The sequence below is a fragment of the Notamacropus eugenii genome, chromosome 6, assembly GCF_028372415.1.
Source record: "Notamacropus eugenii isolate mMacEug1 chromosome 6, mMacEug1.pri_v2, whole genome shotgun sequence".
Classification (NCBI taxonomy): domain Eukaryota; kingdom Metazoa; phylum Chordata; class Mammalia; order Diprotodontia; family Macropodidae; genus Notamacropus; species Notamacropus eugenii.
This window is the reverse complement of record NC_092877.1, coordinates 307,202,101-307,216,198: the sequence shown is the minus strand read 5'-3', so window position 1 is coordinate 307,216,198 and position 14,098 is coordinate 307,202,101. Positions and strand designations below refer to the sequence as shown.

General features: G+C 36.8%; 1 protein-coding gene across 4 annotated transcripts in view; it reads left to right on the top strand.

Annotated features, from left to right (window-relative positions):
- KANSL1L (KAT8 regulatory NSL complex subunit 1 like) overlaps nt 1–14,098 on the top strand; it is a 192,734-nt gene that overhangs the window by 159,916 nt on the left and 18,720 nt on the right. For all 4 annotated transcript variants that reach the window (XM_072617456.1, XM_072617454.1, XM_072617455.1 and 1 more), the window contains 3 exons: nt 4,028–4,140; nt 8,152–8,355; nt 9,540–9,717. In XM_072617456.1, coding sequence (XP_072473557.1) covers nt 4,028–4,140; nt 8,152–8,355; nt 9,540–9,717 — 495 coding nt within the window. The remainder of the gene's footprint in view (nt 1–4,027; nt 4,141–8,151; nt 8,356–9,539; nt 9,718–14,098) is intronic.

Sequence of the window (14,098 nt, the reverse complement as noted above, 5' to 3'; positions counted from 1 at the left end):
TTTGGCATATTTTAAAAAAATTCCAGTGGAGTATTCCTTACTAGGAAACATAATATAATTTATAACTTTTATTGCTTTTTTTCTTATCATTACAAATAGGTGGCACAGTGGATAAAGTACTGGGCCTGGAATCAGGAAGACCTAGTTCAAATCCAGCCTCAGACACTGATTAGTTGTGTGACCTTGGACAAGTCACTTAATCTCTATTTGCTTCAGTTTCATCTTTATAGATAATAAAACTAGGCAAAAGCATCTCTCTCCCAGAAGTCTCTGTGAGGATCAAATGAGATATAATTATAAAGTACATGGCTATTATTGTGGTTGTGGTTGTTGTTATTATAATGCCAATGTTAACTGTTGTACCTCCTTGAGAAGACTGAGGTCCTCTGGTAGCAGCTTCTTCATCTTCCTTCCTCCTTTCCCCCCTTTTTTCTTCCTTCTCTAAAGGCCTCTTCCCAAACATGCTCAGGTCTTACAAATTATGATTTTAAACCTATTTGCTATCTGTTTAAATATGGACAAGTCACTTCTATTTTTCTGCACCTGTTTCCTTATCTATAAAATGTATAAAATGGGGGAGGAGAACCTCCAAGTTCCCTCTCAATTCCAGTGATCCTAAAAGAGAAACCTGTTTCACATCTCTTATGTCTTCCTCCCCAAATTCACCTTGATCACTTTCTTTTCCCCTAAATCTTCTTTTCCTCCAAGGTTCTCTATGTTGAAGGCACCATTTTTTCTACCACTAGTTTTTGACTTTAGAGTCATCTATGATTCTTGTCCTCCTTCCCTTACCATATCTATCCATTTACTCTGTCTTATTAATTCTCTCTGCATGTCATTTCCCACACTTGTGCCCTCTTCACTCATACAACCACTACCTTAGTTCAGGTCCTCATTACCTAGATATTGCAATAGGCTCCAAATTTATCTTCCTGCTTTCAGTCTCTCCCCTCTCTAATCAGTCCTCTACATATCAAAATAAACTTCTAGTGGTATGGATTTGATCATGTTTTCCCCCATAATAGCACAAATTCCTCAGCCCAGCATGCATAGCCTCCACAGTCTGGCTTACTGCCAAACTTAATTCCTATTATTCACCCCCATGTATTCTTTTCAGGCAAGTTGGGCTTACTCATGTGGCTTCCACAGTCCATTTCTTGTCCTTGTGTCTTTAACAGGCTTACACCATACACTCCCCCTTCCCCAGTAGCGATTAGAATTTAAGGTTTAGATCTGATACCAAATTCTACATGATGTGTCTTCCTTGCTCCCCACTTATTAGTAGTGTGCTCATTCCCTCTTCAAATTACCTTTTACTTACTTAGCTGTATACGTATTGTATTATCCTCCCTCCCCTGCCCCAGTAGCATATAAGCTGTTGAAGGCAAAGAATGTGTGTGTGTATATGTGTGTGTGCATGCATGCACTTACCCCCAAGCCAAAAGCTTAGCATAGTCGTAGGCAGTTATGTTTGAATTGAACTTTTTAACTGAATGGCCTCCTAACTAAGTAGGCCCTTTTCAGTCTATCTACTCTTTGGATACTCTCTGGATACTCTCTTCTACCTTGACTTCAGAGAGAGCATATTCTTATGATTTTTCTTCCTCTAACTACATGTCTCTTTCACTGGTTTCTTAACCGCATATTTTTTCAAATAATAGAGAACCAAGGTTCTCCAGTATTCATAGCCTCTCTATACTCTTACCCTTAACAATCTTACTTACTCCAACTACCATCTCTTGCAGATGACTTTCAAATTTATATCTTTAGCTTTTACTTCCCCCAAGTTCTGGACCTATAGATTTTGCCTATAGGACATGTCTTGCAAGTCAGCGAGCGTATATGAAGTGCCTGATGTGGGTAAGGTACTATTATAGGTGCTGGCAGAAAAAGTTAAGTTAAAAACCCTCCCTTCCCGCAAAGAGTTTCTGTTGTACTTCTGGTGGCAGTGGTGGTGGCGGAGGCAGTGGCAATGGTGGTGGTGGTGGTGGTATACAAGACTTAGACAAATTAAATAAATATAATTTTTGGAGGGTGGGAATACTAACAGCAAGGTCAAGAAAGTCTTTCCATAGGAAGAAGTGAAAGATTCCAGCAGGTGGAGGTGAGGATGGAGTGCTGCCAGCTCCTCAGTTACCACCTATCCCAAATGGAGCTAATTCTCTTTCCACCTAAATCTGGCCTTCTTTCTGACTTCACTGTACCATTAGTACTACCATTTATCATGTCCACTATATTTGAGACCTGTTTCTTATCTTTGACTCTTCCCTCCGCCTCAATGTATTTGCAATTAGTCACCAAAACCACTTGATTTTTCTCCCCCCCCCCCAATGTCTCTGGCATCCATTCCCTCTTCTCTATTTTTATTGCCATTTAATCAGTCAACAAGGATTTATTAAGCACTTACTATGTGCCAAGCACTGGGGTTACAAAGCAATGGAAAACCAGATTCCATGTCCACAGAGCTCACATTCTAATGAATGTTAGATTATTACCACTATTGTGATATCATTTTTGTAAGAACCTTCTAACAAAATTTCCCACTTCCTATACTTCCTTCATACCTAACCTTTCTTGTATATATGGGGATCTGGTTGTAGTCATCTTCTGCCAGGAAGCCTAGGTTGCATTTCTAGTTTTTCTGCCTATCTAGTTTGGTGTCATTGGGCAAATCCATTCTCAGGACTTAACTTTTCTTATCTGTAAAATAACTCAGTGGAACTTGATCTCTAAGGAACCTTCTAGTTCTTGCATCCTCTGTGAGTTTGGTTTTTGGCTTCTTGGTGCTTTTTGTGTAAAATTCAAACTCCTTTTTCCTGGCATTCAAAGACCACAATTTGTCCACCTTTATTTTCTGGTCTTATCTTCTATTTCTTTCTTCCACGTAGTCCCCTGGTGTCAAACCCAAATAGAAACAGATCCCTGCCCCTGCATATTGACTTCCAATGACTCTGGGGTTTGGTGACTTTCACCACAAGTTTTGACACCTCTTATGTACTCTGTTCCCACTTGACTAGATTAGATAATTCCTTACTGCCCACAACACTTATGTTTCACACTTTCACATCTTGGAGCCTTTACTTGCACTGTTCCATATACCTGAAAGTATATCTTATCAAATCTTCATTCTTTAAAGTTCAGTTCAAATGCTAGTTTTTTCAGGCAGTCTTTCCTGACACCGCCTCTCTCCCCCCCTCCCATACACTGCCTCCCCAACAATCATGAATTTTCCCTTCCCTGCTTTTACATAGCACTTAGTATTTCTTTTATGCACTGACCACATATCATTTTGTGTTAGGGTTATTTGTGTGTCATATCTCTACCTTCCTCACTCTCATTAGATGGTAAATTCCATCAGGGCAGGACTTGAAGTCATTCACAGGAGAACTTGTGGAATCATAGGATCAGAAATCTGGGATCTGAATGCAGGTTTGACTCTAGAATGAATTTTTGAAAGATAAAAAATAGTATATTTGAGGCACTCAGTTTTTGTTAGCTTTAGTAGTTAATGAATTAGTAAGTATTTATTGAGCAATGCATACAAAACATCATACTAAATGTTAAGGGAATATAAAAAGTAGAAAAATGGTTCAGGAAGTTAGAAAACTTACAATTTTGCTGAGTCTAAATATTGATAAGATCATACTTCAAACTTCTCCTTTTTAAAGCATTTGAAATCATCCTTGAAAGAATGAGAATAGATAAGATCTCATATTTTATTTTAAATGTACTTATTCTAGAGTTCTGGTGTACTAGAAATAATGCTAGTTTTAGAGTCCAAGAAGACTTGGGTTCTGCTATGATCTGTATGATTTTGGTCAATTTCACTTCATCTAGATGGGCCTGAGTTCCTTTTCTTATCTGTAAAATTAGGAGGTAGGACTACTTCTAAAGGTCCCTTCTGACTTTAAATTTATGATTCCACTATTCCATAAATTGTCTTTTAAAAGATTCACCAAAGCTCTTATTCTCATTTTTAGTAATTTTCCTCACAGAAGTAGCAGTAAATTTTCATTTCTAATTCCAGATAGAAGATCTTTCTGATGAAGTCTTCTCCCTGCGCCATAAAAAATATGAAGAGAGAGAGCAAGCAAGGTGGTCACTGTGGGAACAAAGCAAGTGGCACAGAAGAAATAGCAGGCAAGTGTTATAAATTAAAACAGACCTGAGAACAGAAGTCCTACAGGATCCCTTAATGAGTTTAGTAAGTAAACATTCTAGGGAAAAGCCCTTGGAAAATGGAGTAGTCACATCATGTGAACACAACATCCATACTCTTTATGCATAAGAGGCAAAGACATTTCATGGCTGAGGTATGGCTAATGGCACAATGATGAAATCCACACTTCTATATTGTACTTGACACATGTATTCACCACCAACTTCAGTGATATCTGGTTTTGGCTTATGAATAGTATCTCTGTAAATAAAATAGGATATTTTAAAATATGTATATGTATATTTTTTCATTATACATGTAAAAACAGTTTTAACATGTGTTTTTGAAATATTTGAGTTCTGAATTCTTCCCCTTTCTCACTCCTTAAAAAGGTAAGCATTTTGATATAGGTTATACATGTACAGCCATGGAAAACATATTTCCATATAGGTTGTTTGTGAAAGAAAACACAGACCAAAAAGCTAAATAAAGAAAGCCTTAAAAAAAATATGCTTCAATCTGCAATCGGACTCCATCAGTCTTAATTCTCTGGAGTCAGGCATTGTTTTTCATTGTAAGTCCTTTGGGATTGTCTTCTTTCATTGTATTGCTGAGAATGGCTAAGCCATTCACAATTGATCATTGATACAATGTTACTGTTACGATGTACCGTGATTGTGCTGATTTCACTTTGCTTCAGTTCGTATAAATCTTTCCAGGTTTTTCTGAGAACATCCTGTGTCATTTCTTATAGAACAGTGGTGTTCCATCACAATCATACACCACAACTTGTTAAGCCATTCCCCAAATGGTGGACATCCAATCAATTTCCAATTCTCTGCTACCACCAAAAAGGAAACTGTAAATATTTTTGTGCAAATAGCTCCTTTTCCTTATTTTTTTTACCTCTTTGGGATATAGTAGTGGGTATTGGTGGGTCAAACGGTGTAGCCCTTTGGGCATAGCTCCAAATTGCTTTCCAGTATGGCTGAATCATTTCATAACTCCACTAACAGTGTTTTAGTATCTCAGTTTTCCCAAATCCACTTCAACATTTGTCATTTTTCTTTCCTGGACCATTAGTCAATCTGATAGGGGTGGGGTGGTACCTCAGAATCATTTTAATTTGAATTTATCTAATCAATAGTAATTTAGAGCATTTTTATATGACTATAAATAGCTTTGATTTCTTCATCTGAAAACTGCCTCCTTTGACCATTTCTCAATTCAAGATTTATTTGTATTCTTGTAAATTTGACTCAGTTCTCTATATATTTGAGGAATGAGGCCTTTATCAGAGAAACTTGCTGTAATATTTTTCAGTTATGATTACTATGTATTTTCCTTCTTTCTCCTTTCACCTTGTCCATTCTCAAAAGTGTTTTGTTTCTGATTACCACCTCTCCCAAGCTGCCCTCCCTTCTATGAGTCTCCTTCCCCCCTACCTTATTCTCTTATCCCCTACTTTACTGTAAGGTAAGATAGATTTCTATACCCAACTACATATGTATGTTATTCTCTCTTTGAACTAATTCCAATGAGAGTAAGGTTCAAATGCTCCTTCCTCCTCTTCCTCTTCCTTCTAAAAGTTCTTTCATGCTTCTTCTATATGAGATAATTTACCCCATTTTTAATTTTTGTGGGAGGGGGTGGAGGATATCATCCCATCATAGTCGATTGCCATTCATGCTCTTTGTCTATGCATACTCCTAACTGCCCTAATAATGATAAAATTCTTAGGAGTTACATGTGTCATCTTTCGATGTAGAAATGTAAACAGTTTAACTTTATTGAACCTTTTAAGATTTCCCTTTCCTGTTTACCTTTGTATACTTCTCTTGAGTCTTGTATTTGAATGTCAGAGTTTTGATTCAGCTCTGGAATGTTAATGAATGTCCCTTTTGATGGATAGGTGATTCTTGGTTGTAGTACTAGCTCCTTTGCCTTCTGGAATATCATATTCCAAGCCCTCCTCCAATCCTGTAATGGAGAAGCTGTTAAATCTTGTGTTATCCTGACTGTGACTCCATGATATTTGAAATGTTTCTTTCTAGATGCTTACAATATTTTGTCCTTGACTTGGGAGCCCTGGAATTTGACTATAATATTTTTGGGAGTTTCATTTTGGGTTCTCTTTCAGGGAGGTGATCAGTAGATTCTTTCTGTTTCTATTTTATCCTCTGGTTCTAGAATATCAGGGCAGTTTTCCTTGATAATTTCTTAAAATATTATGTCTAGGCTCTTTTTTTTCATCATGGCTTTCAGGTAGTTCAGTAATCCTTAAAATATCTCTCTTTCATCTGTTTGTTAAGTTAGTTGTTTTTTTCAGTGAGATATTTTACATTTTCCTTTTTTTCCGATGGTTCTATTTTTCATTCAAAAAAACAATGTCTTATTGTCTCTTGATGTCAGATGGCATCATTAACTTCCACTTGCGCAGTTCTAATTTTTAAGGAGTTATTTTTTTCAGTGAACTATTATGCCTCCTTTCCATTAAGCCAATTCTATTTTTTAAGTTTTTTTCTTCATTAAATTTTTATGTATCTTTTTCCATGTGGCTAGTTTGGCTTTTAAAGGAGTCCTTCTCTTTGGTGGATTTTTGTGCCTTTTTAAAAAATCATTTGACCTATTTTGTTTTTTAAGGTTTTATTTTCTTCAGTATTTTTGTGCCTCTTTTACCAAGCTGTTGACTCTTTCTTTTCATGATTTTCTTGTGTCACTCATTTTTTTTTCTAATTTTTCTCCTACCATTCTTATTTGATTTTAAAAATCCTTTGTGAACTCTTCCAGGAATTCTTTTTAGGCCTGAGACCAATAGATATTTTTCTTTGTGGCTTTAGATGTAGCAGTTTTGACTTTGTTGTCTTCTGAATTTGCTATTTGATCTTCCCTGTCATCATAATAACTTTCTGTCAGTTTCTTTGTTATTGTTGTTTGCTCATTTTTCCATCTTATTTATTGACTTTTAACTTTCTGTTAAAGTTGGGCTCTTCTGGGGTCGAGGAGGCCCCATCCCAAGCTTCAGGGTTTTTGTGCAGCTATTTTCAACACTAGTTCTGGAGGTCTGTAAGTTTTCAGTTCTTCCAAGATGGTATAATCTAGGAGAGTTGTATTTACTGTTCTCCTAACCTATGCTTCAGTCTGGAAGCAAATGTCCCTCCTCCCCCTGTGGCTTCAAGCTCAGGTGTGTTACCGCTCCTCGTTGTTCTGGGACTATGTATATATCCCCATATCCATGTATGGGCCATGTGACAGAGTCCTGCACCCTGCACCAGCAGAGGGACCCCTACAGTCTACCATTGTCCAACCTCCTTACCATCTGTGGGCTGAGAGCTCCAGAAACTGCTGCTGCTGATTTTGTTCCATTGCCTCTGATGCCTGCTGCTGTGTTGCCTGCACTGGACTGTGCTCAACTCTTACTCTGGTGTGACAGGTCTTGCCTACCAACCTTCTAAGTTGTCTTGTACTAGAAAATTTTTTCACGCCACCATTTTGTTGGTTTTGCTACTCCGGAATTTATTTTAGGCATTATTTTAAAATTGTTTGGAGGGAAATTAGGGAGAGCTCAGGTTGAGTCCCTATCTTTTCTTCATCATTTTGACTCCTAAAAATAAGTTATTTCAAATAACCATTAATGAATTTTTTAAAAGCATGAATTTGATAAGTTATATGAATTTTACTGTGTCATCAGATATGTTTTTAAGGAAATATTTTTAACAATGAACCTGCATAATCTAGAAAAACAATGATTTCAATTAAAACTCAAATGGATATTATTAGTATATGAAATTTGTATAAAAATGAATTTTACATTTGAGATACTGCAGAAAGATATAAATTTGGTAAAGATGATCTTTTTAATATAGCCAAGGTATAAAAAGCAAGAGAATTCCTAGTTCATTATGTGTGATGTGAAATCAAGTCACTTTTATTTAGTATTAGTGGCATCTGTTATTATGACTAGCATTCTAAAAACATATTCCTTTGTTTAGGTCTCAAGATGTCCAGCCTTGCTGTAGAACACTCACTCCAAGAGATGTCCTAGCATGCACAAGGCTCAATTCACAGTTTTCTCTGCAACCTAGAGATCTATCCCTACAGAGGTGTAGGGGAAGATATGAATTGAGCCCTTCATGGGTGTCATTGCAACCATCACAGAGTACCACTGGAACACAGAGCCAGGAAATAGGAGTCAGGTAATTGCCATTTTAAAAAAAGAGTCTCGCAGTATAATTTAAGCACTTTGAAAAAAAATGAAACATCAGAAAAATTGGATAAGTTCAGGAAAATTTAAGGAATAAGCATATTTATTGCTGATTATTAAACACTATGTATTTAGGCAATGAATATATCTAAAGTATTATGTTCAGTTGCAAGCACCATATTTTAGGAAAGGCCTTAAAAGCATGTGATGATCATTTGAGGAAAATGGCAATGTTTAACCACCTAGTCAACTAGGTGATGTAGTACTGGACCTGGAGTAAAAAAGATCTGAATTCAAATGTAGCCTCAGACACTCATTAGCCGTATGACTGTGGGCAAGTCACTTAACTTTTGCCTGCTTCAGTTTCCTCATTTGTAAAATGATGATAATAGCACCTACCTCCCAGGGTTGTTGTGAGGACCAAACAACATATTAGTAAAGCATTTTCCAAACCTTAAAGCACTCTATAAATGCTAGCTATTATTATTCTGGAGAAAATAAGACTTAGGGACAATATGATAGCAGCTTTCAAATATTGAAAGGGGTGTCATGTGAACTTAGTTCTTTTTGACTCTAATCAGAAATAGGAACAGAGAGGAGTGTTGTAGGAAAATGCTTTCTAATGACGGAAATAGCCGGAGGTTGTCTGCAATGCCCCAGAGGATAGTGGGCTCCCTATCAGCAGATTTACAAGGAAAAACTAGATGACAATATATTTGGGAGGTTGAAACCTTTCTATACAGATCTGTGGTGGACTATATGGCCTCTGGAGTGCTATAATTTGTTAGGAAAACAGGAGTAAAAGGCCCTTATCCCAGCTATATTGGCAAATTTTTGTGTTCCACAAAAGCAGTGAGGTCAATGTAATGGAATCACCTTGAGGTGTGCCATTTCTAATAGCAGTAAAAGGAAGTGATTTGAACAGCACCACCCCCGCCTCCACCCCCACCTCTATTAACCTCCCTTGCACAGTTGCCCATGTCTCTTATCAGCTTGATAACTCTCTATTGTATTAATCAAACTGATCTTTATGGAAGACTATACTTTGTCTAGTCCTATTAAACCACTTATAAGATCCCTTCTTTATTAACTCTGGGCCCAATTCTTTGCTTTATTTAAGTTAAAGGAATAATCTACAAATCATATTAGTAAAAATGATTTTTATTTTCCTGTTAGATCTCATGGCAAATATGCTGAAGTTCAGCAAGGACAAGACTCACTATTAAAAGAAAACCAGAGTGATGTTGGCGCCATTGAGAATCATGCTTCTGAAGCCATCCTTGAGTTTCCTTCTGAGATGCATGGCCTATGTATTGATGCCTCACCTTTCTTAAACAGAGATCAAGAAGCCAAGGTAGGGAATACATTCCTAGCAAAATGTTAAGTGTAATGTACACTTTCCCATAATTTTTACCTGTATTTGTAGAAAGTACTTATCTTGGAAACTATTCTGTTATACCCCAATAATTGATGTTAAGTAGGAATCATAAGCTCATTGTCCAGTATTTGGTTCTACTGCTGATTATGTAGGTAACCAGAATAGGAGCTGCACTAGTTATTTCTTTGGGACAGAGAACTCCTGCATGAAGAACTGCCGTTAGGCAGCTTCTAGTGTTGCAGAATTGCCTCAAGTGTTTAAGTGCCTTGTCCAGGGTCACACAGCTTGTGCTGTGGTTTAGGCTCTGCCTATCTGCCCACCCAGGGACACCAAAAACTGTTGTAGTTTCACGATGTGTTGTGGTAGAACCATCTCAAAGAATTCAGAGTCAGACCACCTCTAATCCAAGCATAAGCACTTATTGAGATTGACACCTCTCATAAAGTGGGCTAAATTCCAAGAGGAACCACCAAGTACAGAGAAAGCAAGATAGATTTTTATAGGGTAAAGATATAACTACATAACAGAAATTATGAAAAGGCAAGAGGGGTATGTTAAATGATTTGTTGTGTTTATCCTTCATTCTCGAAGAGGACCATGACTTCAAGATGATGACATGACTTGCAGTTGACTTTGATTTGAAGGACAAACATATCCTGCTTGGACATCCTGGTAGTTTTGCTTTCTGATTGGCTGAGTATTGTGGTCCTCTGAGACTAGATGAATGTGGTTGTGGTTGAGTACATGAACATACTTGCTGTTTCTGTGGTAAATATAAGGAACAAGTGTGGGGGCAGTGACTAGGTAGAGGCAGTGACTGGGATCCCATCACATGGACATGCCTGCTGTTCTGAGGAATGTGAGTTCATGGACACACCTGCTGTTCTAGGGAGCAGTGAGGCATATGTGAAGTTAGGACACTGAGTAGGGGGTGGGGGGAGATTGGTGAATGGCTAGGTAGGGGCAGTGGGCCTGTTGTTCATTGGGGCCTATTTTAATGTTAATGTAATGTTCATGGGAGTTAAAGATCTATCCCCCCCATACCTTCTCCATTAATAGACTTCAGGTAGAGCCCATTAAGGGAAGCTTGATTAGGGATGCTTGTTTTTTGTAAGAAAGCCCACAACTTTTTTTTTTATTAATTTTATTTATTTTTAGTGTTCTGCAATCACTACCGTATAATTTAGATTTTTTGCCCCCTACCTACTTCCCCCCTCCCCCCTCCCTCCCTGAGACAGCATACAATTCTACATAGAATCTACACATATAGTCATGCTGTGTAGATGAATTAAAATGAATGGGAGAAATCATATAACCAAAACATAATACACACACACAAAAAAATGATATGTTGCATTCTGCAATTGAATTCCATAGTTCTTTCTCTGGATGAGGAAGGTATTTTGCCTTAGAAGACCATTGGGAATTTTGTTTTTTTTAAGTCCTTGCATTGCTACGAAGTTCTAAGTCTGCCAGAAAAAGTTCTCGCACACTGTGGTCATTGCTGTGCACAAAGTTCTCCTGGTTCTGCTCCTTTCGCTCAGCATCAGATCATGTAAGTCTTTCCAGGCCTCTCTGAAGTCTTCCTGTTCATCATTTCTTATAGCGCAATAGTATTCCATTATATCCATATACGTAATTTATTCAGCCATTCCCCAGTTGGTGGGCATCCCTTTGATTTCCAGTTTTTGGTGACTACAGAGTGCTGCTATAAATAGTTTTGTACATGTGGGACCCTTTCCCATTTTTATGATCTCTTAGCAATACAATCTTAGAAGCGATATTGCTGGGTCAAAGGGTATGCACATTTTTGTAGCCCTTTGGGCGCAGTTCCAAACCTCTCTCCAGAATGGTTGGATGAGCTTACAGCTCCACCAACAATGAATCAGTGTTCCAACTCTCCCACATCCTCTCCAACATTTATCATCTTCCTGTTCTGTCATGTTTGCCAATCTGATAGTTGTGATGTGGTACCTTGGAGTGGTTTTGATTTGCATCTCTCTAATCAAAAGTGATTTAGAGCATTTTTTCATATGCTTAATAAATATATTTAATTTCTTCCTATGAAAATTGCCTGTTCATGTCCTTTTACCATTTATCAACTGGGGAATGACTTGTATTGTTGGACATTTGCCTCAGTTCTCTATATATTCTAAAGATGAGGCCTTTATCCCCGAGATTAGCTGTAAAAATTCTTTCCCAGTATCCTACTACCCTCTGAATTTTGGTTGCATTGAATTTGGTTGAACAAAAACTTTTCAGTTTAATGTAATCAAAATTATCCATCTTGCACTTCAGGATGCTTTCTATCTCTTCTTTAGTCAAAAATTCTTCCCTTCTCCATAAATCTGATACACTATTCCTTGCTCCTCCAATTTGTCCGTGGTATCAATCTTTATACCTAGATCGTGTACCCATTTGGACTTTATTCTTGTGTATGGTGTCAGGCATTGGTCTGTGCCTAGTTTCTGCTGTACTGTTATCCAGTTTTCCCAGCAATTTTTGTCAGACAGTGAGTTCTTATCCTAGAAGCTGGGGTCCTTGGGTTTATCAAACAGGAGATTGCTGTATTCATTGCCTACTGTGTCTTGAGTATCTAGCCTATTCCACTTGTCTACCCTTCTGTTTTTTAGCCAGTACCAAGTGGTTTTGATAATTGCTGCTTTATAATACAATTTGAGATCTGGTAGAGCTAGGCCACCTTCCCTAACATTTCTTTTCATAAGTCCCTTTGATATTCTGGACCTTTTGTTCTTCCAGATGAATTTTGATATTATTTTATCCAGCTCTAGAAAATAATTATCTGATAGTTTAATTGGTATGGCACTAAATAAGTAAATTAATTTAAGTAGAATTGGCATTTTTATTATATTGGCTTGGCCTATCCACAAGCAATTGATGTTTTTCCACTTACTTAGATCTGACTTTATTTGTGCGAAAAATGTCTTGTAATTGTGTTCATATAGTCCCTGGGTTTGTTTTGGCAGATAAACTCCCAGATATTTTATAACTGTCTACCCTAGCTTTAAATAGGATTTCTCTTTCTATCTCTTGCTGTTGGACTTTGTTACTGATATGTAGGAATGCAGAATTGTGTGGGTTTATTTTGTAACCTGCAACTTTACCAAAGTTGTTTATTATTTCAAGTAGTTTTTTACTTGAATCTCCGGGATTCTCTAAGTATGTCATCATATCATCTGCAAAGAGTGGTAACTTAGTTTCTTCTTTGCCTATTCTTATTCCTTCAATTTCCTTATCTTGTCTAATTGATACAGCTAACATTTTTAGTACCATATTGAATAATAGTGGTGATAATGGACATCCTTGTTTCACCTCTGATATTACTGGAAATGCATCTAGCTTATCTCCATTGCATATAATGCTTGCTGAAGGTTTTAGGTAGATACTGCTTATTATTTTAGGGAAAGTTCCCTTTATTCCCATGTTCTCCAGTGTTTTCAATAGGAATAGGTGTTGTATTATGTCAAAAGCTTTTTCTGCATCTATTGAGATAATCTTGTAGTTTCTGTTAGTTTTGTTGTTGATATGATCAATAATGCTAATAGTTTTCCTAATATTAAAGCAGCCCTGTATTCCTGGTATGAATCCTACCTGATCATAATGTATTATTCTCGTGATAAGATGCTGTGTTTGTTTTGCTAAAATCTTATTTAAAACTTTTGCATCTACATTCATTAGAGAAATTGGTCTATAATTTTCTTTCTCTGTTTTGTCTCTTCCTGGTTTAGGTATCAAAACCATATTTGTATCATAAAAAGTTTGGGAGGACTCCTTCTTCCCCAATTTTCAAAAATAGTCTATATAGTATTGGAATTAACTGTTCTTTAAATGTTTGATAGAATTCACTTGCAAATCCATCTGGCCCTGGAGATTTTTTCCTAGGGAGTTCATTGATGGCTTGTTCAATTTCTTTTTTCTGAGATGAGGTTGTTTAATTATTCAACTTCCTCTTCTGTTAATCTGGGCATTTTGTATTTTTTAAAATACTCATCCATCTCATTTAGATTGTCAAATTTATGGGCATAAAGGTGGGCAAAGTAATTCTAATTATTGTTTTAATTTCCTCCTCATTGGAGGTGAGTTCACCCCTTTCATTTTTGATATTAGTAATTTGATTTTATTCTTTTTTTAATCAAATTTACCAAAGGTTTATCAATTTTATTAGTTTTTTCATAAAACTAACTATTGGTTTTATTTATTAATTCGATAGTTTTCTTAATTTCAATTTTATTAATCTCTCCTTTGGTTTTCAGTATTTCTAATTTGGTATTTACTTGGGGATTTTCAATTTGTTCTTTTTCTAGCTTTTTCAGCTGCATGCTCAAGTCATTGATCT